Source organism: Halictus rubicundus, chromosome 3, assembly GCF_050948215.1.
Source record: "Halictus rubicundus isolate RS-2024b chromosome 3, iyHalRubi1_principal, whole genome shotgun sequence".
Taxonomy (NCBI): Eukaryota; Metazoa; Arthropoda; class Insecta; order Hymenoptera; family Halictidae; genus Halictus; species Halictus rubicundus.
In genome coordinates, this window is record NC_135151.1 from 22,261,868 (window position 1) to 22,285,540 (window position 23,673).

General features: G+C 39.6%; 5 protein-coding genes and 1 long non-coding RNA gene across 10 annotated transcripts; 1 reads left to right on the forward strand and 5 right to left on the reverse strand.

Moving 5' to 3' along the window:
- Window positions 1-530: 530 nt before the first annotated feature.
- On the reverse strand, window positions 531-5,077 carry LOC143352953 (odorant receptor 4-like). 2 transcript variants are annotated; one of them, XM_076786015.1, is made up of 6 exons: window positions 4,299-5,077; window positions 2,425-2,858; window positions 2,258-2,357; window positions 1,812-1,922; window positions 1,157-1,312; window positions 534-1,047 (listed from the first exon to the last, which is right to left on the reverse strand). In XM_076786015.1, the coding sequence occupies exons 1-6, from the start codon at window positions 4,668-4,670 to the stop codon at window positions 994-996; spliced, it is 1,227 nt and encodes a 408-aa protein (XP_076642130.1). In that variant the 5' UTR covers window positions 4,671-5,077; the 3' UTR covers window positions 534-993. The 2 variants fall into 2 exon arrangements, with proteins under 2 accessions (XP_076642129.1, XP_076642130.1); XM_076786014.1 differs by having other exon boundaries at window positions 531-1,312.
- Window positions 5,078-5,654: 577 nt separating this feature from the next.
- LOC143352960 (uncharacterized) lies at window positions 5,655-14,884 on the forward strand. The gene is made up of 3 exons (XR_013082025.1): window positions 5,655-5,773; window positions 14,391-14,617; window positions 14,751-14,884. It is a non-coding gene; the product is annotated as an uncharacterized LOC143352960 (long non-coding RNA).
- Window positions 6,122-9,066, reverse strand: LOC143352950 (odorant receptor 10-like). Its single transcript, XM_076786007.1, has 5 exons — window positions 8,162-9,066; window positions 7,207-7,306; window positions 7,010-7,120; window positions 6,790-6,945; window positions 6,122-6,709 (listed from the first exon to the last, which is right to left on the reverse strand). Exons 1-5 carry the CDS (start codon window positions 9,013-9,015, stop codon window positions 6,653-6,655), a joined length of 1,278 nt encoding a protein of 425 aa, XP_076642122.1. The 5' UTR covers window positions 9,016-9,066; the 3' UTR covers window positions 6,122-6,652.
- LOC143352957 (uncharacterized) lies at window positions 10,552-13,336 on the reverse strand. Of its 2 annotated transcripts, none has more exons than XM_076786021.1 (5): window positions 12,683-13,336; window positions 11,529-11,628; window positions 11,352-11,462; window positions 10,727-10,882; window positions 10,552-10,651 (listed from the first exon to the last, which is right to left on the reverse strand). In XM_076786021.1, exons 1-5 carry the CDS (start codon window positions 13,309-13,311, stop codon window positions 10,595-10,597), a joined length of 1,053 nt encoding a protein of 350 aa, XP_076642136.1. In that variant the 5' UTR covers window positions 13,312-13,336; the 3' UTR covers window positions 10,552-10,594. The 2 variants fall into 2 exon arrangements, with proteins under 2 accessions (XP_076642136.1, XP_076642135.1); XM_076786020.1 differs by having other exon boundaries at window positions 12,512-13,336.
- LOC143352952 (odorant receptor 13a-like) lies at window positions 14,374-18,548 on the reverse strand. Of its 2 annotated transcripts, XM_076786013.1 has the most exons (5): window positions 17,459-18,545; window positions 15,217-15,427; window positions 14,710-14,865; window positions 14,589-14,641; window positions 14,374-14,509 (listed from the first exon to the last, which is right to left on the reverse strand). In XM_076786013.1, coding segments are annotated over exons 1-5 (1,242 nt in total). In that variant the 5' UTR covers window positions 18,280-18,545; the 3' UTR covers window positions 14,374-14,508. The 2 variants fall into 2 exon arrangements, with proteins under 2 accessions (XP_076642128.1, XP_076642126.1); XM_076786011.1 differs by lacking the exon at window positions 14,374-14,509 and having other exon boundaries at window positions 14,585-14,641; window positions 17,459-18,548.
- A 398-nt stretch (window positions 18,549-18,946) lies between these two features.
- On the reverse strand, window positions 18,947-23,179 carry LOC143352962 (odorant receptor 2a-like). Of its 2 annotated transcripts, XM_076786024.1 has the most exons (6): window positions 22,003-23,179; window positions 19,843-19,942; window positions 19,673-19,783; window positions 19,366-19,521; window positions 19,248-19,297; window positions 18,948-19,170 (listed from the first exon to the last, which is right to left on the reverse strand). In XM_076786024.1, coding segments are annotated over exons 1-6 (1,230 nt in total). In that variant the 5' UTR covers window positions 22,815-23,179; the 3' UTR covers window positions 18,948-19,169. The 2 variants fall into 2 exon arrangements, with proteins under 2 accessions (XP_076642138.1, XP_076642139.1); XM_076786023.1 differs by having other exon boundaries at window positions 18,947-19,297.
- Between the last annotated feature and the right edge of the window lie 494 nt (window positions 23,180-23,673).

Sequence of the window (23,673 nt, forward strand, 5' to 3'; positions counted from 1 at the left end):
GTTTCTCTTCGTGTGTCGTTTTCTTATGCCAATATTTTGTACGTATAAACGTTATATTTTATATTTGAAAACGCGTTCGAAAACGGTCCTCTTGATGACTAAATCTGAGCAAATGAATGAATGATAAATGAGGTAATACCCGAGCCGTATGATCGAGAACAATAGATAGGGGAGACACACTGTGAGTACATTGTTCTGTTCGTTCGGCGCACAAGCATGGTCAAACTCCGGTCGGTACTTTTAGAAAGTATAATTTACGTTGCACTTGTAATTAGAATTGGCACAGTGGTCGTCACGACGGCACCGACAGAATATTCTTCGGTACGGTTAGTATAAACTCTTTGGAGTTAGTATGAACACGTTATAAATGCATTGGAGAATATTTGCCGGGTCCGATACGTCCCGTGTCTGTGACGGTAGTATAAATAGGTATAGTATAAATATAAGTCAGCCTTAATGCCAAAAATTCCAGTGCACATTATTTTTAACAATTTGTTTTGCGGCACTGCCATATGTCATAATACCGAATACAGTGTTTTCTCGATACTTGTCAACAACACGGGTCTTGCCAGCGACATATATCGTCCAGGAGACACTATTATTCTTTCGTCCACGTGAACGTCGTACCCGTATCATGTTTAGACTCCTCGGCGTCCGAAGCCTCTTGTAGTGGGGATAGTACTGTGACTATTATCGCCCAAGTGTTTGAGACAAATATCGAGAAATGACTGTAGAATGTATCCTAACATGTACATAGTTATTACATCTATTTTACATGTTAGGTTAACTATCTTCTTACATGTATTTAATAAACATTTCCACTTTTTAACATCTAACCTGAATAATTCTTGAATCTAATCAACATAATGCAGATGTACAAGTATAATACATTAATACCGACATGTAGGATTGCAAGAAATTACATTGTCATCCCGGTTTTCTATGAAAACAGATTTATTCACTTATTCTACAAACAGCTACTGAAACTCCGTATTACATCATAGCTGTTCGAATGAAACTTAAATAGCCTAATGATGTTTTGAGGATCTGCAAAAGCAGACCGGTTGAATGATTAATGGAATAAATTTCATTTTCATACGATTCCAACATTATTGTTATCGTAGCATAGCATGACTAAATTCAAAATCTCACTTACGCTTCCAAAAGTGGATAGGTTCAAATCTGCTATGTGTCCGGCTGTGATTTTCGCAGGATTATTAGACATAGCGATGATCAAGATTAGACTGCGCATTGTTCCAACAGGAAATTTATACCAATCGATCATAAAACACATTGATCCAACGTTACCAGTCTGTAATGTACAGAAGGACATTTGGTAATTATTTAGAAGTTGACCCTCCTCACCAATTTCGATGACCTTGAAATATGTTGTCAAGGTCATCATTCTGCACAACTTTTGCCAATACATTTTATAGACGCTCGGCCTAAGTTTTTTAAATATTGCTCGCAAACTACTGACCTTTTTAATTTAACGAACACGCGTTTTAGGGCGGGGGAGGGGCTTCGCTCCTCCCCCATGCACCCCTTCCCCAGCAAACCTAATACAGACATGATCAAAATGCATTTAAAATGGCGGAGTTCGCTGTAACGGACCAAAAAATTGTTTACCAATATCCGGGAGGCTAAGGTCAAGCGGGGGTAGCACGTATAGGAAAAAGTTGTTCACAATGATGACCTTGACAGTATACTTCAGGGTCACCAAAATCGGCGAGGAGGCCCAAATTCTAAATTCCAAATAATTATCCCGCATTTCACTTACTTAGGTGCATACATAATAATCCCATGCATACCTTCTCCACCAGAAGATCTCCGATGTAGCACAGTATGAATATATTGAACATTAATGACACTAGTAGCATAGCATACGTCATAAGACTGAGTGTGTTGTTGACCTCCCAATCCTGTCGTGGAATGACACAATGTGTGCAAAAATAGACTTAATACATGTACAACAAACACAATATGCCTCGGAAGACAATCGTAAATTCAAAGTGCAACAGAGATCCGACGTTCAACGATTTGTAAGACATTTTGAAAATTTTATTTTGAAAGTATAATTGCTTTAGGAAACCCATATTTCAAGTTACACAACTTTCTCGATTCGCACAGTCGGTATTGTTAAACAAGGACTTATCTTCTCGCCTTTCCCATTCTCTCTAATTTGTTTGGTAGCAAGTATCGTTCGAGGCATAAGCAAAGAAGCCTAAGTGGCCGAAGAGCGTGAAATTCAGCGCACCATTATAGTATAATATTCGAGCAGACATATGACAAACGTGCAACCAATGAACTCCAAGAAGCAGACTTCTTGCAGAAGTTTCCCTACCGATGACGAAAATCTGAAACGTGATTGCAACATAGTTTCGTCGTTGATCATTCTAGTGACACATAATCGGAAGACCGTACCTTATTGTCCGCACATGATGTTGGACGATCCTTATCAATTTTGGATGCAGGTCCGTATGTACTCCGAGCTGCGTCAAGTTCTGCAGTCTTTGTATCATGACGTCGATCTGACCGCAGATGTGGGTGACAAACAATGCTGCCAATCCGCAAGTGCCCACCGTAATGGAAGAAACAATGCACCCGTTAAGAGAGTGCACGGCGTATACCAATTCATAAACGGGCCTCACTTGCACGTCGAATAGTTTGCTGTACGTGGGATAAACCAACGGCCTGATCGTGCGATTATGTTCGTCGACGTATGTTCCGGCAGCGTACTGTGCAATTGTTAGGTACATGAGGCCACCCGAGTACATGAACACCAGGCACAGTATCGTTAAATTGCGGCCCACGTTGCCATACTTCAGCATCAATTCGCGATCCTCCGTTTTCTCCACCTGCCACATCGTTTTCCAGTATAAAATTCATTTGATTTTTCTTTTGTTTCTACTCGTGATGGATTAAACTTTCAACCGTAATCATAAAACATAATTTATTGTTTGCTGAAAAGTGACAATGGAAAATGGGAGGAGCTACTTGCAAAATAATGCGATTAAAATTTGTGTGATATGCACCCTAATGCTACGATTAAATGTATTATCTGATTAGAATCTTTTATAGTGTTAAATAGTTTCTTCTATATGAAGCAAGTCGAAACAGTTTAGCGTATACAGTGAAATCTCGATATAAGTCAGTTGCGCGCTTCTGGCGAGTGACATTTAGACGAAATCTGTGGTTGTCACCGAACTTTGCACTTGAAATACACAGTGCAGAATGTAAAAGTCATTATCCGTGGTGGTGTGGGTAGCCCCAGTGACCTTTAAACGCGAGGCTCGCAGTGACTTATATCGGGAATTCACTGTACACCTTTGTTTCGAAATATTTTAGAAAATTGTTTGTATTCTAACGTAAGTTACTCTTCCTATAGTCAGTTATGGTATGGCTGTTGAATCTTGAAAATATAAATTAAAGCAGTATGCGAGGAAGGAATATATTTTATTTGTTCACTTTGTTAAAATTGTTAAGCAAAATTTGTACATTAATTACGAACTTGAGTTCGCAAAGAAGTGAAACAATCCGAAAATTAGATCACTTTCATAATATTGAGAAAGGCATTGCATTCGTAGCTACGTCGCTGATAAAATAAAATCATACCATTTTACTGTGCCTTCAAATAACTTGCAACTGAATTCTTCGTTAAAAAATTAAGCTATAACCTTCCATTATTAATGATAAAAGAACTGTAATGCGCTCAATGTTCGAGCGTCACAATAAATATTTTCATAATTTCAAAACTGTTAATTCCCACTGGTATTAACACGTTGACTGCCATGTCACCCACATGTGGATTATTAATTATTTGTCCAGGTTTTAAAGTGAGTTTTTACGTCAATATATTCGCTGTGACAAATTTAATTAGGACCTGTAAAATGCAAGAAAGTTGGACTACTCAGTATCATACATTTAATTTTTTCCAATTTTGATTTCATTAAATAACTGACTTTGATTTTATGGAATTTTTGAGGTTTCTAGTCTTGGCAGTCAAAGTGTTAACCATTTAATTATCGCAAGATATTTGTTCCGATCTTCTTTATAACTCACTTCAGTTGGTAAAACTATGTAATAATTAGACCGCTATGCAAAATAAATCTGTTCTGCATACATTGCAAGGAACAGGTGCAAAATAAAAATTACTTCTCCCTTCAGCAGTTTCAACCAGTTCAAAACATTGCATCCCCATTCTTAGAATCTGTCTACCGTTTCAAACGTCATCTATTCATTATAGTCACAAACGCATAAAATCTGCAGTCCAGTTAATTACGAATCAAATCACTGACCTCTTTCCAGTCATGCTGAACGAATTCGATGCAGTACCTGAGCGTCGGTCTGCACGCGATCAGCACCCAATATTTCAGCAGAGATAGCCAGCAGAAGCATAAAGAACCAACTGCCTTCACTCTGATCATCAAACTTTTCTCCTCGACCGTGAAGTACAAAGTGTACGGTATTATCGCGAAGAGCAGCACAACGTTGCACAGTCCGATCGAGACATTCTGTTGATATTGGTTGCTATTTTTCAAGAGCTTCGGCCAAATGCCGAGGAAATTCAGGATGAACCTGCTGTGCTTGAAAATGTACACGATGTCCTTCTCGTAGTACGGATTTCGCGGTTTGTCGGTGTTTTGCTGTTGAACTATGACGGGTGTCATCGTGCTTGCGCGTAGGAAGTTTGAAAGCGACTGTTCCGCGAGGGGTTCTAAACCCCCATTGAGTATGCACTGAGCTTGCGCTGGTGCAAGCTCGCGTGCACTTTGATTGCAGGTTCAGATTGATCGACCCCACTCGTCAAAAAAACAACAACACGAATTTCCTGAGATAGCATGTCATCCTGCGGAGTCGTGGGTTAGGGTTATTCACAAGTGTAGAGCCATTGAGCGCGTTGGTTGCTTTACACGCAATTATGCTTGCTGCGGCATGCTATAGTAGTACAGCACTCACTGCCGTTTATTCGGTATACGGAACTGTAGGGGAATACTTTTCCACGAAATGATGCACCCCTACCAATTGCGCCCAAGACGTGGAAAACGAAACATACAACATATATTTGACATACAGTTTGGTTAGTTAACTACAGTGAATTCTCGTTACGAGTCAGTGCCGACCTTACAATTAGGAGTCAGGGGAAGTACCCACACCACCGCGGTGTGGGGCTGAAGCTCGAGAGCCGCCACAGCATTGTCGGCTATATCGATGTGAAACCAGAAGACCACTACAGTGAAATCTCGATATAAGTCACTTGCGCGGTTCTGGCGAGTGACATTTAGAGGAAATCTGTGGTTGTCACGGAACGTTGCATTTGAAATACACATTGCACGCTGGAAATGTAAAAGTCACTATCCGTGGTGGTGTGGGTAGTCCCAGTGACCTTTACACGCGAGGCTCGCAGTGACTTATATCGGGAATTCACTGTACCTGTGAAATCCTTTTTTTTACAGAATGCTTCACGGTAAGTCATGTTGGTTTGATTTTAGGGTTATGGTTAGTGGGGTGCAATGACCAGAAAATGTCGGATCGGAACGGGACGCTTCGAGGACGTTCTCCCACACCTCCAGCATGGTTGGACCAACACGTAAAGAGTGCACTGCCTGACTCTGGACTATAGTGGGACACGCCCATTGATTCTGCGCAGGCGCGGACACGCCTATCGATTCTGCGCAGGCGCGGACACGCCCCCCTTAAGTATTGGATTTCCGATCATTGGCTGCAACGTGACACACGCGACTTTCGCGCGCACGGAAGAGTGGAAATGTAAGTATTGTAACATGAAATTGTTAATGCTTCATAGTGAATACTCTGCATTTGTCAGTATGAGAATTTGCACACTATAATTTGCAACTCCGAGTAAATCACTGTAGCAGGGAAATCGCGAGTCGTTAGCCGAAAATAATATTTTTTTAAGGCAATATGTGGATTGATGATATGATGGATTAAACTCTTGATTTCATTGATGTTTATTGAAAATGACGCGGAGGTATAAATGTTTACTTACCATCATGTACAAATAGTCTCGTTTGTTCGTTCTCACTCTCTCTCTCTCTCTCTCTCTCTCTCTCTCTCTCTCTCTCTCTCTCTCTCTCTCTCTCTCTTTCTCGCTTTTGTATATTTTCATTAATATTCTCGGTGCAGAATATACGATATTATTTAACAACTATTTAATTAATATGGACAGTGCAAGTGGTTTGTCGAAACAACACACGGCATTTGCAACATCATTAATTGTATGTATTTACAACGTGTAGCTGCCACGAAATTGACTGAGCCTGATAAACCAATACCGAGTACAAAATTACCAAAAATTAAATCCGTTAGTTCCGAATCCATAGGTCTATCACCGTCTTTTTTGGAAATGTTATAAAAGCTATAAAAGTTATCAAAAATAAATTCAGTAATAGATCAATTACGTAAATTACCACTACATTTCAATTCGTGAATTTTGCATCACGTGTAATATTCAGAAACTGAAGTGTAGTGTTAAAAGAATATTTCACCGATTGTGTTATTGCATAGTGATTTAGGCACTTTTTTTCTAGGCTCAATTCATTCCGGGAGAGCTGCACATCGACGCTGCGATTAGGATTGAATTGTCGAATGACACTGGCAGCGCGATAATTTCCCGAAACTGAATATTACACTAGAGAGATGTAACTGTCCGCAGCATGTTCAAGTAAACCATAGACGACTTCAGGATCTGCAAAATACGCTATTACCATTTCTAAAAAAAAAAATAACAACAGGATCCAAACAGGTGTCTCTGGAAAAATTACTTACAACAGTGAACGTATTCAAAGATAATTCGGTTACATTGCTACCCGTGAGTCTCGGTGGGTATAGTGATATAATACCAAGCAGAATAAAATTACGCGCCTTTGTTGCTGGTAAGTTGTACCAGTCGACGTCATAGCTAGCAAATCCGATCTGCGAACACTGTTCATCCGTCCATTTAAGTGCAAACTATTATTCGATTATCTACAATCAAGACTATTGTTACCTGATCAGTGAGAATCTGCCCAATGTAACAAAAGATCAGCGCGTTGAACGTCAAAGAAATCATGTAAACCGCGTACGTTGTTATTGCGATTGCATTGCTATCTATCCATTCCTAAAACCAGACGATCTTGACAAATGTTCTTCGTACCAGTGGAAAAATTCAACAAATTTTTTAATTAAAATTCCTGTTATCGTTACCGTCAGGCAACAGTATTCGACCAAACATATGAGGAACGTCGAGGCCACGATTTCCATGAAGATGATCTCGCTGAAGGACTCCCCGACGATTTTAGCATACCTGAAATGATTATTGTCAATTAAGTTCTCGTGTTCAGGAATTTTAACTTTGCACAGATGCGTTTTCTTTTTTAAATAAATGTTACTGCGCAGTATTAGCTTTCGGGGTTAAAATGAAAGTTTAAGTTAAAATGTTTACACAAGGACAGGAAACACTAGTAGTAAAATTGTAACTTCTATAGATGGGTGAACTTGTTATTTACAATTTGTTGTTCACTTGTTTTTTTCGTACTGCATTTTGAATAAAGGATTCAAGGAGAATCTGTAGAGTCATTTAAAAAATATATTGAATCTGTTAAATATTCCAACAACATTGTCCCTGTTCCTTAAATTATTGAACAAGGGAAACCAGCATAAACCTCTTCCAGATTGTGAGAAAAAATGATCCATTTGGCAGACATAGTGGAAGGATAACATTAGCAACAGTTTGTGGTCTAAATTGTTTTCTCTCGACTTGCTACACACAATTCGATTATATTCTCATGTGCAACTTTTTAGCCTACTTAGACATCCGTGATATAGTTCAGTTATTGCCATATGTATACCATATGTACACTACCGCTGAAAAGATTCCGGACACTCGCGAAATATGTATTAGCATTGCATAAATGTTATTTCGGTGACTAAAATCGATTTTTATTAGTTTCTTACGAAATATCTAACGTTTCAAATTAAAAATTACCAATGCTCCGCTAAAATTAAATACGAGATTCGTGTGTATGTACCACGGCGTATGTGTCATATGCATGAATGTCATATAAGTCAGTGAAACAAGTTAATACCGAGACTAGATTGCCAAAGGATTAAACCTAATTCAGTTTCTAATTCTATTATTTTCAAACAATTTCCACTCGACCTTAGCAATTCAGAATGATCCTGAATGATCCCCGCCACCACGGCATCATGGTCGCAGTTGTTCCCCTGCCTGCCGAAATTCAGCTCCTCCAGTTTCATTATTTGTATCTGCACCTGTCCGCAAATGTGTGTCACAAAGAACACGATCAAACTGAACGTCGCCGTTGTAACGTTGTGCCTAACAAATCCGGCGAAACACTGTACGCAGTATAAAATCTCATAAGTGGGGCTGGACTGAACATCGAAAAATCTGTCGAAGCCGGGATACGCGAGCGCCTTCAGGGTATGGTTTCCCACAACGCGTCGCCTGGACAACGGCAGCATAACGTGGAACGAGATACCGCCGCAGAAGATGAAAGCGATGCACAGCATGATGAGCGTTCGGCTGAAGGTCGCCTGTTTCACCATGATGGCGCGATGCTGCTCGTTCTTCACGGTTCTCCAATCGTTCGCCATGTGCTCGATGCAACGCGCCAACGTTGCTCGCCTCAAGACGAGATACGTGTATTTGACCGCGGACAACAAGCTGTTGCACGCCAAGCCGAGCCACTTTATCCTCGCCTTTCCGCCTATGTCTCCTAGCATGATCTGACAGCATACCGGCACTATGATCGTTATTAGGCTGATGAAGCACGTGACCAGCAGGACAACCGAAACCGTCCTCTCCCATCTGCTCGTGCGACTGTAAACCAGCGACCAAACTCCCAACGGTTTCAGCACCCACCGGCACATCTCCAAAGCGTAATCGATGTCATCATCCTCGTGATACTTCTTCAACGGTCTCATCACCGTCTCACGAGATCGATCGTGCATGCTGGCTACTCGAGTGCAAGGACCAGACTGATCGACTACCATGATTGTTACCGGTGTAATATTGCCAGAACGCAAGCGCAAGTATGCATGGCTGTTTTTTTTTTCTACGTCGACGATTTTGCGAGGGAACGGAATCGACGATAATTGTACGTTGCGCGTGCGGTGGGTGAATCGAATCGAGAGGGAACTTTTGCTATAGGCTTTGCTGATGGAGACTACCCTTTCACTCGATAGTTGTTGCTGCGCAGTCGTCGTGGTCGTTGTGACACTCGTAGTGTGGTAGTCTGTCATATGAATTCGTGATTCCACATCTGATTTTGCTGTTTCTCGTTTCTCTTGCTGTGCCGTTTTCTTGTTTCAATTGTGGTTTGTTTATAGCGGTCGCGCGTTACCCTACTCTTTTAGTGATATTCACATTAGAACTACCGAGCAATTAATGCGACTGACGTGCATCGCTTTGTAACAGTGACATAACTGTGCCCGTTCAGACTTGGTACAACTTTTATTGTAATGTGTGTTTCAATGAAGATGATCATTCAAAAATTTCCGATCAAAACATTTTTACAATTTCGGTAATACTAGAAGAAAAAATTAGGAACCAGTCATTTTGACTGGTCCGGTAGTTCTAGTGTTAAAAAGGGTTGTTTGGACTCGTCACTTGCAAAATGTGAAATTGATTCTTCTTTTTATTTTGTTTTATGGAAAGTGGAGCAACGCTGTGAGTAGACGCTGAGTAAAAATATTATTGATAGCTGTTACTTTATTTATATATATGTAGTTATTACTTTTCAATGAAACGTGACGAGCAAAAGTGTGAACACACTTCCCCAGTTTTACATGAAACGTGATAATACAACCTGTTTTTCAATTGAATGATAAAGCTTTATAATAATTATATATGGTGGATGTGATAAACAAAACGTAACAGTTTATGTCAGATAATATTAACAATATTTGTAATAAAGCAAAATATGGCAATACACCTTCAGGTGTTCATGAATTGTGGAAAAGGACAGAACAAGAATGGTACAACATTTAGCCGGAAATGATTAAAAATTTAATAGATAGTATGCCACGAAGGGCTAGAAGCAGTACAAAAAAGTAAAGGAAAATGGAGAAATTATTTATTTCGACGAGCACAATTAAAGCGAAAAACTGTAAAAATTGTCTTCAATCCCTATTTTCTCCGCTGTCTCTCAATAAATTACTAAAAATTTCAGTATTGTACGAGCAAATTCACCATTTTCGTATGTATAACATGAAAAAAAAATATATAGAAGGGAAATATTCTAGGTGGGAAGAAATGTTTCGTTTTGGGGTTAAAATAGCTTCGAGTGCAAAGGGTTAAAGAAAATGCTACCAGGTTTGTGTTTCGAGGGCATTGGAAGAATATACGGTGCTGTTTGTTACTCTCGATAATTTATTAGAATAAATACTGCTTTATAAAAACAATTATAATTTTTCCGTCGTATTGCTCGTCTCTCTGTGGACTTACCTTCGCGGCGATTACTATTAATGTTCACAAACTGTTTCATAGTAAATGGGACATCTATAAGTAGTTTGAATATGATTATGTACCATGTTAGCGGTGGAGTGACAGTTGCAAAACATGGATATTACACTAAATATTAGTGACTGTTCGTAGTAAGTTCAGATAGACAACCGTGGTCTTCACGATCTGGAAAATATGAAACATTGTATTCATTTATATTCTTTCTAATCAGGATGTACATTGTTTAAGCGAGTCACTTACAACGCTGAATGTGTTCATAGACAATTTCATGACTTTACCAGCCACGAGGTTGGGCGGAAAGAGCGATGTTAGATTAAGTAGAATAAAGCCGGACGCTTTGGATGACGGTAAGTTGTACCAGCTGACGTCATAACTAGCAAATCCGACCTGAGAGCACTATAAGTATGACAGTTGTAAATGTTCGCTATTAACAATTTATCAGAGTCTATGCACACAATAATCGTGAGTATGTTATTTTTAAAAATATTATTTCATATCGAGAAAATAAAGCTTTCATAGCACATAGTCGTCAATTACAAGATGTGGATAAAAAATTTGTGGAATTAAGTTTTCTCCTTTATATCAATCGAAATAAAGAAGAGATATTTTTTAAATATTTTTGTCTTTTACAGCAGAATGTTTCGTGAATTTTTCACTGAACGAAGAATTAACATTGAGCCTTGTGAAACTCGGCAAAAGAATATTAATGAAATGTTAATAGTGCTTCATACGATTTTATTCCTCGAAGTGGAAAATATGATGTGAAAATTCAGGGAAGTGCAGGGTATGACGAACATTGAAATGAATGATTTTTATTTATTATTTCCATAAATATTTTGTCCACAGCTCGTAAAATAATGGTTACCTCTTCGGTGAGAAGTTCGCCTATGTAGCAAAAGATCATCGCGTTAAACGAAAAGGAAGTGCAGTAAATTAGGTACGTTGTTATCGCGACTGGATTCATATCATTCCATTCCTAGATCCAGATCAATCTGATACATATGTCATCGATCACGAGTATTTAGTATTGCGTTATTCTTACCATCAGACAACAGTACTCGGCCAGACACATACTGAATGTACAACCGAAGATCTCCGTTAAAAGGAGCTCGTTCAAACTCTCTCTGAAGTCGCTTGCGAGTCTAAAATATTTACACGAAAGGACATTCTCATGTCTGCGTACTTAGTTCTTTGAAAACAAATAAAATAAAACGAGTTCACTAATTTTCAACTGAAAAGCGAATGCTTGAATTGAACTTTGACGAAGCAAAAAGTCAAATAAAATAAAATTTGATAACGTATTAGGTGTAGAGATTAGTTCGATGCTTTTTCGCTAAGTAAATTTCGAAACCATTCGAAATTTCAATATTTTGCCATTTTGGGATCTTAATGTCTACTAATTTTCAAACTGATGAAAAACGTAACTGGTTTGTTGCATTTATTCTGTGCGTATTCAAATTGCAGAAAAATATCGAATTCGCACAGATGATTTTTTTATGTCATCTGTTCATTGAACTAACGCATTATTTAACTAAAAGATATAGAAATTTTTTTCGAAAAGGATGTTGTCTAGAAAATCGAACGAAATCATTAATAATTATAACGAACATTCGAATGGTTTATGATTTTTCTGTGAATGTACAATAAACTAATTTTAAACTTAATATTTATCGACTTAATATTTACACCTATTATTTATGGAACTGAAACTCTTAAAGCCCCGTCCAGACTGACGGACACTGTTGTCTACAGACAATTGTTTGTCAGTCTGGAAGGGGCTCAAAAATTCCATTACAAAAAAAATCTGATTGACAGTTTAAACATTACAATGGAAAAAGAAAACACTCAAATACTAAAGCTTCCGGTTTCTAAAGAATGTTAAAACTCTTCCAGTCGCCATTCAATTCCATCTCCAAAAATTATACACAAGTAGACTGGAATAAATATTTTCAACATTCATCAGAAACTGGAATTGGAAATAATTGTCAAAGGCTATTTATGAATTAGGAGTAAAGGACACTTGACTGTAAGGTGGAACCATGATCACGTATAATGACCGCCAGTGGATCAGGCCCGTTTCTCTTCGAGTTCTCTTGGTACAGTTCCTTCAGTCGTAACAATTGTATCTGTATTTGTCCGCAGACATGCGTCACGAAGATCACAGTCAAGCTGAACGAGGCCGCGGTGACGTTGTACCTGAAGAATCCGGAAAGAAGATGAGCAAAATAGATCAGTTCGAAGGTGGGGCTGGACTTGATGTCGAAGAACCGGTCGTAGCCAGGATGGGCTAGCTTCCTCATGGTGTAGTTCCCTTTGAGCCGATGCTTGTTCATGTACGGTATGATGGTGTAGTACGAGATACCGGCGGTGTAGATGAATATGAAGCAGAGGATGGTAAGGTTCTTGCTGATCGAGATCTGTTTCAGCATGATGTCGCGATGCTGGGGATTCTGCACCCTCTTCCAGTCGTTCTTCATGTGCTCGATGCAACGTCCGATGGCCGTCCCGTTGAACACCATGCAGAAGAACTTGATCACCGTGAAGGCGCAATTACTTGGCGGGCCGAACAATTTGATTTTCATGATCGGATTCTGCTCGACGAAGAAGATGTGCATGCAGATCGGGATCACGAAGAACGCCTGAACGCAGAGCAGCGTTACTCGCACGAGAAACGAGACGACACGCTCCAGAGTGCTGGTCTGCTTCTCGACCAGCGACCATACTCCGATCAGTTTCAGTATACCCCGAGACAAGCCGAAAACATGATTTATATCCTTCTCGTAGTTCGGGTTCTCCGCGGCTTCTAATTTCTGTGAAGCAGTCATGTCGACCCCTCGGGCGCACAATGCTCACTGATCGGAGACCCTAAGGGCAACATTGTAACAACGCAAGCGCGAGTACGGGGTCACTTTTTTTTTTTTTGCTGGCGTGTTTAGAAAATATTGCCGGAGAACGAGCGAACGGATAATTGTTCACAATTACACGGGAATACCGCGCTCGATGGAATCGATCCAATCGAGGGGGAGCTCCGCCCATAGAATCAACTTGCGAAGAGGGCTGCACTATCGTTCATTGGTCATTCTTACGTGCCGGTGATTGCTATGCGATCGGGGTTGTGTTCCCTTTCGAAATGAATAGTTGGGTGTAAGTCTTGTTTTGTTACCTGACGCTTCGTCCGTTGTATTTTACCGAATTTACACTCTGAGAAATCCTAAGAATTATTGACAAATTTCGAAGCGCACGATCAATTAGAAAAAAATTAGAAAATCTTTCAATTAGAACAATCTTTGCCAGTAACAGCGAAAATGTGTCAGTTTTTCTCTCACCGCTTTGCGAAGACCCCACGTCATTCTAAATGGGTTTAGTGTGGGAATCGTGTGTATTCGGTTAGGTATAGTGCCAAAGAAGAATGTGACTGGTTCTTTTTTTATTGTGGGAATGAATGTACCATATTTTGATTTTATTATAACTGTTGCTCAAGTGACCGCCATTGGCCCCACTCTCTCCTAAATATTGCAAGATTCGTACAACCACTCTTCTCCTGATATTAAGGTGGAACGTATAGTAAATTCTTTAAAACATATTGTAAATTTTGAAATACAAAACGCCTTGGGCTTGAATTTAATAACGAATCTACACGAAGAAATTTGAGCATTAGAAATTTATATTAATTTAACGCAAAGAAACATACGAAATTAAATTGCTCTAGTGCTCACCACAACTTATTTGTAGACAATAACCTCTAAAGCTTGATAATTTTTAAAACAAACGTGGGCCGTTTTGTAAACTGGGGCATATTACCTAGTTTTAGCTAAGACGAATCTGGAGATGTACAATTGGTAACTCTTTATTCAAGTAAACTGTTTCAGCCGTTAACAATATTTATATGCTACTATTCTTATAGAATACTGAAGTTTGGAAGTGATTTTTGACAATGATCTACAAACCTATTCGGTGGGAACGCTTCCGTCTCGGCACGTACTTTCGTCTAAACGCGTTCTATGAATTTGATGAGCAAGAGGTCTGCAACCATTTCGACGGAATTACCAAGTGGTAATAATTTAGTGGCAAGAATGTTGGGAACAATTGGGAGGCTAGTTACCAAACAGTAACGGTCCGAAGCAGATTCAGGTAAATAACCGACGTTCTCACCACCTGAAAGAAATGGAATTTTAGAAAAGCTACTGTATCCTGAAGATGTTAGTTATAATGAAATCACCCACAGCGCCGAACGTGTTTATCGACAGGTCTATTATGTTCCCAGCAGTGAGTTTTGGCGGTTCGAGAGATATTGCGCTTAGGAGGATGAGGTTGTAGGCCCTCCTCGGTGGTAAATTGTACCATTGAATGTCGTAAGAAGCTGGACCCATTCGGCTACACTGATGCGCCATTTCCGCCAAGGAGAAAATTATATAAACAACGAAAAATATAATTTCTTTCTGCATTTACAGTGACATCTCGAAGAATGTGAGTGTGACTAATGATGTCGTTATGGGGTACATGACACTCTGTACGACAATTATTATAATGGCCATACAAAGAGCAAATGGTCTTGAGCTTTTGCAATTTTCAATATTTTGTAACCGATAAAACGCAGTGTCAAAGTCCACGATATTACATTGAGTCTCGATATTTACAGAGGCTGACTAAACTGTTAGAGCCACTTGCATAGATTCACGATTTTCAAACAGTCAACTACTAAAAGACTATGCTGAATAGTTGATAAATACCTGTTCCGATAGAAGCTCGCCTACGTAACAAAATATCATAATGTTGAAAGTAAAAGAAACCAACAGCGTGAAGTACGTGAGCAACGCGATCGCATCGCTTCTCCGCCATTCTATCATACAATAGAATTCGAGCACGCACATAATCACAGCCGATTCCGCGATCTCTGTCAAGTTGAGCTCGCGCAGCGCTTCCTCGACGTCTTTGGAGAATCTAGAATATCCGTTGAAAACCGCTATTAAAATTCGCAATTATCACGCTCTTTGTGTAGAATTAGACGCGAGCATGATTGCGTTGTGTTCTGTAAACTTTCGCTCAGCGAGTAGACACCCGTCGGTTAAATTTGTTCTTGTTTGGTTTGAAAACCGAAAAATATTGAGCAGAAATAGAGTATAGAGAGAAATAGCGAGTAGACACCCTTCGGTTAAATTTGCTTTCGTTTGGTTTGAAAACCGAAAAATATTGAGCAGAAATAGAGTATAGAGAGAAATAGCGAGTAGACACCCTTCGGTTAAATTTGCTTTCGTTTGGTTTGAAAACCGAAAAATATTGAGCAGAAATAGAGTATAGAGAGAAATAGCGAGTAGACACCCTTCGGTTAAATTTGCTTTCGTTTGGTTTGAAAACCGAAAAATATTGAGCAGAAATAGAGTATAGAGAGAAATAGCGAGTAGACAGCCTTCGGTTAAATTTGCTTTCGTTTGGTTTGAAAACCGAAAAATATTGAGCAGAAATAGAGTATAGAGAGAAATAGCGAGTAGACACCCTTCGGTTAAATTTGCTTTCGTTTGGTTTGAAAACCGAACAATATTGAGCAGAAATAGAGTATAGAGAGAAATAGCGAGTAGACAGCCTTCGGTTAAATTTGCTTTCGTTTGGTTTGAAAACCGAACAATATTGAGCAGAAATAGAGTATAGAGAGAAATAGCGAGTAGACACCCTTCGGTTAAATTTGCTTTCGTTTGGTTTGAAAACCGAACAATATTGAGCAGAAATAGAGTATAGAGAGAAATAGCGAGTAGACACCCTTCGGTTAAATTTGCTTTCGTTCGGTTTGAAAACCGAAAAATATTGAGCAGAAATAGAGTATAGAAAAAGTTTCGAGAAATCAGTGGAAAAATGGTGATTTAACTGTACCAATTAATTCACATGCGTGCTATTAGGGGCGCCGTGTTATTAAGAAGGCACCATTGAGTCATAGTTTGCTTGACGAACCCTGGATATTTATAAGAGGGGGATTGAAAATTTGCAGGAAAGATGACAAACTGTCCTTGACAATGGTGGAGATTATATAATAAATTAAGAAATAAAAACCTGAATTTACTACAAAGTTTGTTTTAGATTTCAAAATAATTGATTACTTATGGGCACCCCTAATATTTGTTCTAAGTGAAAGTTATTTGGACTCGCATAGACTGTACGATGTAAATGTGCTATGAGTAGACTGCGGATTTTTATGCAAAATAGAAAATGTTTGTATTGATTGCAAGACTCGAGCGAAACCAAAATTTTTCTGCTTTTAATTAGTTTAGTAAGCTGATACCAATACGCTGATGTCCTTAAATCTTTTTGATATCTGCCCATAATTATGAAAGTGGTCTAAGTCAAAATTTAAAAAAAAATGAGTTTATCAGTTATTTCACAACACATTATTTTAAACTAAAATTATTCAATGTAATTTTTACGATATCGTCAAAAATGAACCATTAGATAGTGGTTGTAATTTCAACATTATATGGAATTCAGTTAGTGTTAATTATGAAAGTGGTCTAAGTCAAAAATCAAACACGTAATAGCTTACAGTGATGCTTGTTCAGGCCAAAATCGTAACATTAAAACTCGAAATGATAAAAATGGATTACTTTTTAAAAATAATTAATGAATGTTCATGAATTATTTCATTAAAGTTATAGTTTCAAATAAAACTCATAGTTCTTTATTGCTTTAAGTCATTTATAGGACATACAGTTAATTTTGAAAATGGTCTAAGTCAGTTCAAACTTTAAAAACAACATTTTCGTATGAAATTCACACAAAATTTCATATTCATAATAAATTTCCATTAATCAAGACTAATAAAATTATAACTTAAAATGTCGCACAATGTAAAAATATTTTTTAATTTTTATTCAAATGCAATTCATTAAATATCTCGAAAGAAGAAATTTATGACTTAGACCACTTTGTCCACTGCTTTAAATTGTGCTCACCCATTTTGTCCTAAATGCATAAACGCAACGTTACCTCAACACCTCGGCGTGCTCTTGGATGATGATGGCCATCCGATCGTAGAAGATCCTTTTCTCCTCGCTACCCTCGATCAATTCGTCCAGCCGGGATATCTGTATCTCGATTTGGCCGCAAATATGCGTAACAAAAATGGCGGCCAGACTGTACATGGCCGACGTGATGGTGTATTGAATGAGGCCGGACAGACAGTGAACGAAGAATATGATTTCATAGTTGGGGCTGGCTTGAGCGTTGATGAACTCGAAACAAGGATAAACGAACGGCCTCTCGGTGGTGTTCTGAGCGGATCTGTCCTTCGAAATGAACTGCTTCACGGTATGATAGGACAGGCCGCCGGAATAGAGAAATACGACGCACACGACGATCAGCTTTCTGCTGATGGAGGAGTATTTCAGCATGATAGATCTGTGTCCTGGATGCACCACCGTTTCCCAGTCCCTCTCCAAGTGTCGAACACAGCGGCCCAGGGCTCTTCCTTTCAGAATCAGGTACATGTACTTGACGGTGCAGAACGAGCATAATCCGACCGGCCCTAGGAGCTTGATGATAGTGTCCGTGCTGTTTTTCGTGAACATGACCGTGTAAAGCGATGGAAGGATGGTGAAGCTCAAAATTCCGGTGCAGGCCGCCAAAGTTGCCGTGCAGAGAGCTTTGTCCGATTTGGATATGCGATGGTAGACCAGGGTCCACACGCCGAGTATCTTCAACAGCCACCGACACATCTCCAACGTGTAGTTCACGTCACTCGCATAATTCCTGTTCCCCGGCCCGGTGTTCTTCACTATGACTCTGAACCGACCGTGCATGGCGACCATCCGCAGTGAACTGCACGCGACACGGTGGCAAATTGCAGAGCGATATCGTCAGAACGCAAGCGCGAGTTTTATGCAACCGAAGTTTTTCTGGGTTGCGATTCAACGAAAGAAAACGATCGGTTTTCTTCAGAAGTGTCTATTGTCCTGTAAACACAGACGTTTGGAGTTGCGATTGAACATAAGAAAACGATCGATCTTCTTCGGTGCACGCTATTGTCCTCTCGCAACCCGAGTGCTTGCTGATCGAAGGAATAATGAATGCGCCTCTATGCGAGCTCGAAGGACTGTCGTTTGACGATGGCAGTATTAGTTGCGAGTGCATAGGATGCACAACAGGTTCGTGTAATCGTTGCAGTTCACGCAGCATTGTCTTCGGAAATGAGAATTCGTTTTCCACTTTTTCAACTGTTCCTTGTGTTTTGTTCAAGTTTAGTGTGCCAAGAAGAACACAAAATTATAATTATTTGCATTACAGCAGTTGTTTGATTTTTCTTTGTACTGTCATGTGTTTGGAAAATGCATGAATCTTTTGTAAACACGTGCACCATAAATGTAAAGAAGTTTTTGGAGTCTGATTTGAGCTATGAATTTCAGAGACGACGGATGAAACGTGGAAAAATGAAGGAAAAATTGCATCAAGATTTTTCACGAGACGACCATAACTCCAGGACGATTAGTACGACAAAGGGATATATAAAGTATGGATTTGAATGTAACCATCGTTAACATTTTATTCGAGCAAAATAATCCTATTGTTAACAACATTTTAATGCTACGATTCTTACTGAGTACTAATTGGAAGTGTTTCATGACATTCATAGATTTGAAACGCTTCTATGAAGTTATATACTTTCTCCAAAAAATGCTCGATGAATGTTGAGCTCAGATAATCTATAAAAAAGTTAATGTATAATGTAAAATAATGGTTACTTCACAATACTGATGAGCACAATCGGAAATCTAGTTACCAAGCAAATGTTCGGAGCAGGTTCAAGTAAATCACCGACGTCTTGACAACCTGAAAAATATCGAGTCTTAAAAAATCGTCTGTATCGTGAAATTGTTATTAACTAACAAATTGCTAACAGTGCCGAACGTGGGTATCGACAGGTCCATTATTTTCCCAGCGGTGAATTTAGGCGGATAGAGAGCTATGGCGTTCACAAGGATGAGATTGTAAGCATCTCTCGGTGGTAAATTATACCATTGAACGTTGTAGGAAGCTGGGCCCATTCGGCTACACTGGTGTGTGTGTCGTTTGCACGAATAGACAAATTATTAAAAAAGAATTAAAATTTTTCCCTCATTTATGGTGGGGATGTCATAGAATGACGATTTCACTATTTCGAAATTTATCTCGAAAGATGGAAATAATCAAATTCTTGATAAATACCTGCTCAGATAGAATTTCACCTACGTAACAAAATATGAATATAATGAACGTGAAGGAGACCAGCAACATGAAGTATGTGAGTATCGAGATCATATCGCTGTTCGCCCATTCCTGAAATCAGAACGACAACAATAACGGCTATCGGCTTCAGACTATTGACATTCGTTTACCATCAAGCAATAGTACTCGAGCATACACATATTCAACGTCGATTCCACGATCTGTGCCAAGCATACTTCGCGTAGGGCTTCGTCAACCTCTTTAGAAAATCTGGAAGATCCAAAGATGTGCCACAATATAATCCATATTATTCATATTGCAGGAAAAATGCAGCTGACATGGAACACCGTTAAAAATCTCGATAAAGGAGTAAAGATTTTTATATAAATAATTGTATATATCAGTTTCCCGGGAGGAACAAATAATCACGCCAATAAATCGTCTAGAATTCATAGAAATTATGAAGGGTTAGTTACAGTAAAGTCCTGACCTAAGCCGAACGGAGCTACACGATCTATGTCAGTTCGTCTATATCCTCCACTGGGGGCATATCCGCGAGGGTCCCAGAACATGGGCCTGCCAACGCAGTCACAAGAAAATAGAAGCCCTACACGATCTATGTCACAGCACGGGCCCAAGGATTGGGGTTAGATCGTGACTTTACTGTATGACAGAATTAAACTGCAGATTTTTGTGCAAAATAAAAATTGTCTGCACTCGTTGCAAAATACTGGAGCTGCATATACATCTATTTAGGTATTTGTAGATTCGCGATAAGGTAGAGTGACCACGTTACCGACAAAAATCGGCGAAAAATGGTTTCACGCGCCCCAACTTTTCGTCCTTATATTACATTACGTTGTAAAAATAAGAAGAATGTGTCTATTCAGGTTTTTAGCCATTTTTTAAATAATATATATCTAAAGAAATAAATTTGTTGAGTAATTCCACATAGATGGATTTTCACAATCTCAATAATCGTAAATTAAAAATATTAGAACCCATCATTTTGACGGCTCCCGTAAACCTAGTGTTAAGGATGCCTTTCTTCCTTTAATACTAATTTGAACAGGATGAAAGTACTACATCGGTAATCTTAAGAGCCATGACTCCGTAGATTGGCGATAAGGTAGAGTGACCACGTTACCGACAAAAATCGGCGAAAAATGGTTTCACGCGCCTCAACTTTTCGTCCTTGTATGAGAATATTTTTCGTTGGGAAAGGGCTCATTCGAAAGAGGAAGGTTCAATCTAGCTCGTGCTGGTCATGAGCTGACGAGATTATGCGGATATTTGGTAATATAAGCGTTAGAAGTAGGCCAAAAATTTAGCCAGGACTCCGTAGATTCGCGATAAGGTAGAGCGACCACGTTACCGACAAAAATCGGCGAAAAATGGTTTCACGCGCCCCAACTTTTCGTCCTTATATTACATTACGTTGTAAAAATAAGAAGAATGTGTCTATTCAGGTTTTTAGCCATTTTTTAAATAATATATATCTAAAGAAATAAATTTGTTGAGTAATTCCACATAGATGGATTTTCACAATCTCAATAATCGTAAATTAAAAATATTAGAACCCATCATTTTGACGGCTCCCGTAAACCTAGTGTTAAGGATGCCTTTCTTCCTTTAATACTAATTTGAACAGGATGAAAGTACTACATCGGTAATCTTAAGAGCCATGACTCCGTAGATTGGCGATAAGGTAGAGTGACCACGTTACCGACAAAAATCGGCGAAAAATGGTTTCACGCGCCTCAACTTTTCGTCCTTGTATGAGAATATTTTTCGTTGGGAAAGGGCTCATTCGAAAGAGGAAGGTTCAATCTAGCTCGTGCTGGTCATGAGCTGACGAGATTATGCGGATATTTGGTAATATAAGCGTTAGAAGTAGGCCAAAAATTTAGCCAGGACTCCGTAGATTCGCGATAAGGTAGAGCGACCACGTTACCGACAAAAATAGGCGAAAAATGGTTTCACGTGCCACAACTTTTCGTCCTTATTTGAGAATATTTTTCGCTGGGAAAGGGCTCATTCGAAAGAGGAAGGTTCAATCTAGCTCGTGCTGATCATGAGCTGACGAGATTATGCGGATATTTGGTAACATAAGCGTTAGAAGTAGGCCAAAAATTGACGATGCTCATGCCGTGGAATCCAAGCATTTTTATGCCATTGTATGAGTTTTCTGGATGAAACCATGATTCTCTGCGAAATAAAGCCAAAAACTTGTGGCACGTTTCTGGCGTCAAAATTCATAATAAATAATAAACTTGATCTACTCATTTTCAAAGGCGTAAAATCCGCAGTCTAGACATAATGATAATTACCTGACTACTTTGGCGTGGTCACGAACAATGATGCTGATTCGGTCGTGAAAAGTACTTTTCGTTTCGTTCTCGTCGACCAGTTCGTCCAACCGAGCTATCTGTATCTGGATTTGCCCGCAGATGTGCGTGGCGAAAATGGCCGCCAGACTGTAGCCGGCCGACGTGATGGTGTATTGAACAAGAGCGGAAACACAATGAACGAAGAACACGATCTCGTATGTGGGACTGGATTGGATGTCGAGGAAGTTGAAGCACGGGTAGGCGATCGGCCGCATGGTGACGTTCGCGTTGGATCGGCCTTTCGACAAGAACTGCATCACCGTGTGGTAGGACATGCCGCCCGAATAAAGAAAAGCCACGCACACGGTGATCAGGAATCGGCTGATCGACACTTGCTTCAGCATGATGGCCCTATGATACGGATCTCCCACCATCTTCCAGTCCTTCTCCACGTGCTTGATGCATCGTCTTAAAATATTCCCCTTCGAGCCGAGGATGAAGTATTTGATCGTTGAGGACGTGCAGAAGCTGACCGGGCCGAGCAGCTTCACTATATTCTTCAAGTCCTCCTCCACGAAGAACATGTTATAAGCGGACGGCAAGATGACGAACAGAAGACAAGAGAAACAAGTGAATCGCATCAAAATGGAAAACACTTTCTCCAGTTTGGTCACGCGTTGATAAACCGAGGACCACACGCCGAGCGCTTTCAATAGCCAGCGGCACATCTCCAAACTGTAATTCAAATCGTCCTCGTGATTCTCGTTGCAGCTCTCGACCCCGCTGCATGATCGAGCACGCATGCTGACCATCCCGGTGCACGTTCACGACTGGTTGCAGTTGCGGTTGAAATCTGCCGCGCATCGTTATCGGAACGCAAGCGCATGTTTCATGCATCCGGTGATCGCTTATGGACGCGTGCGACCGCAATCGCCCTAAGGGAGACGACCGACTTTTTTTGCGAATTGCACGGACATCCTACAAGCCTAATCGCGAAGGGGAAGAGCACAGTTGTGGGAATACTGACGTTTTTTCGTTCGGAACCCTCGTGTATACGAAAGAATATCATGATTCAACACAGAAATACCTAACGCGTTCACTGTCTGGACTCAGACCTTTAGCGTCCCGCGGAACACTAAAACGCTCAGTTTAGATTGCGGAATTTTTGCTATTGTAAATTGTTTGCCATTGTACCCCTTCTCGTTGATTAATACGGTTTTATTTATTACGTCAATTTTGTTTCGTACCTGTTTTTGGTACATTTTTATTCCATATTGCTTGCAACTTTGAATCATAATGCGCGAAACAGTGAACGTGTTAAACTGTGATGATTGTTTACCGAGCAGGGTTCACCAAGTAGGTTCTTATGTTGTAAATAATAGGGTGAGTTTGCAATTTCTTGTTTGTTTAATACGTTTGTTGTCAGTGTCACACTTGTACTATTAAAACAGATTTTATAAATTGTGATACGTTTCATTATATTTTTACGTAGCAAACAAAGCTCAAGCTTGTGAAAATTATACACGGTACTAGAAGAAAATATAAATGATCTATACAGGCGGGGTAATTAGTACAGCTTCCATAGTTTGTATTAATTCACGGCTCAGTGGATTTTAAAAAATTATGTACGTACTTAAAGATAATATTGAAAATAATAGAGAATACGGAAGA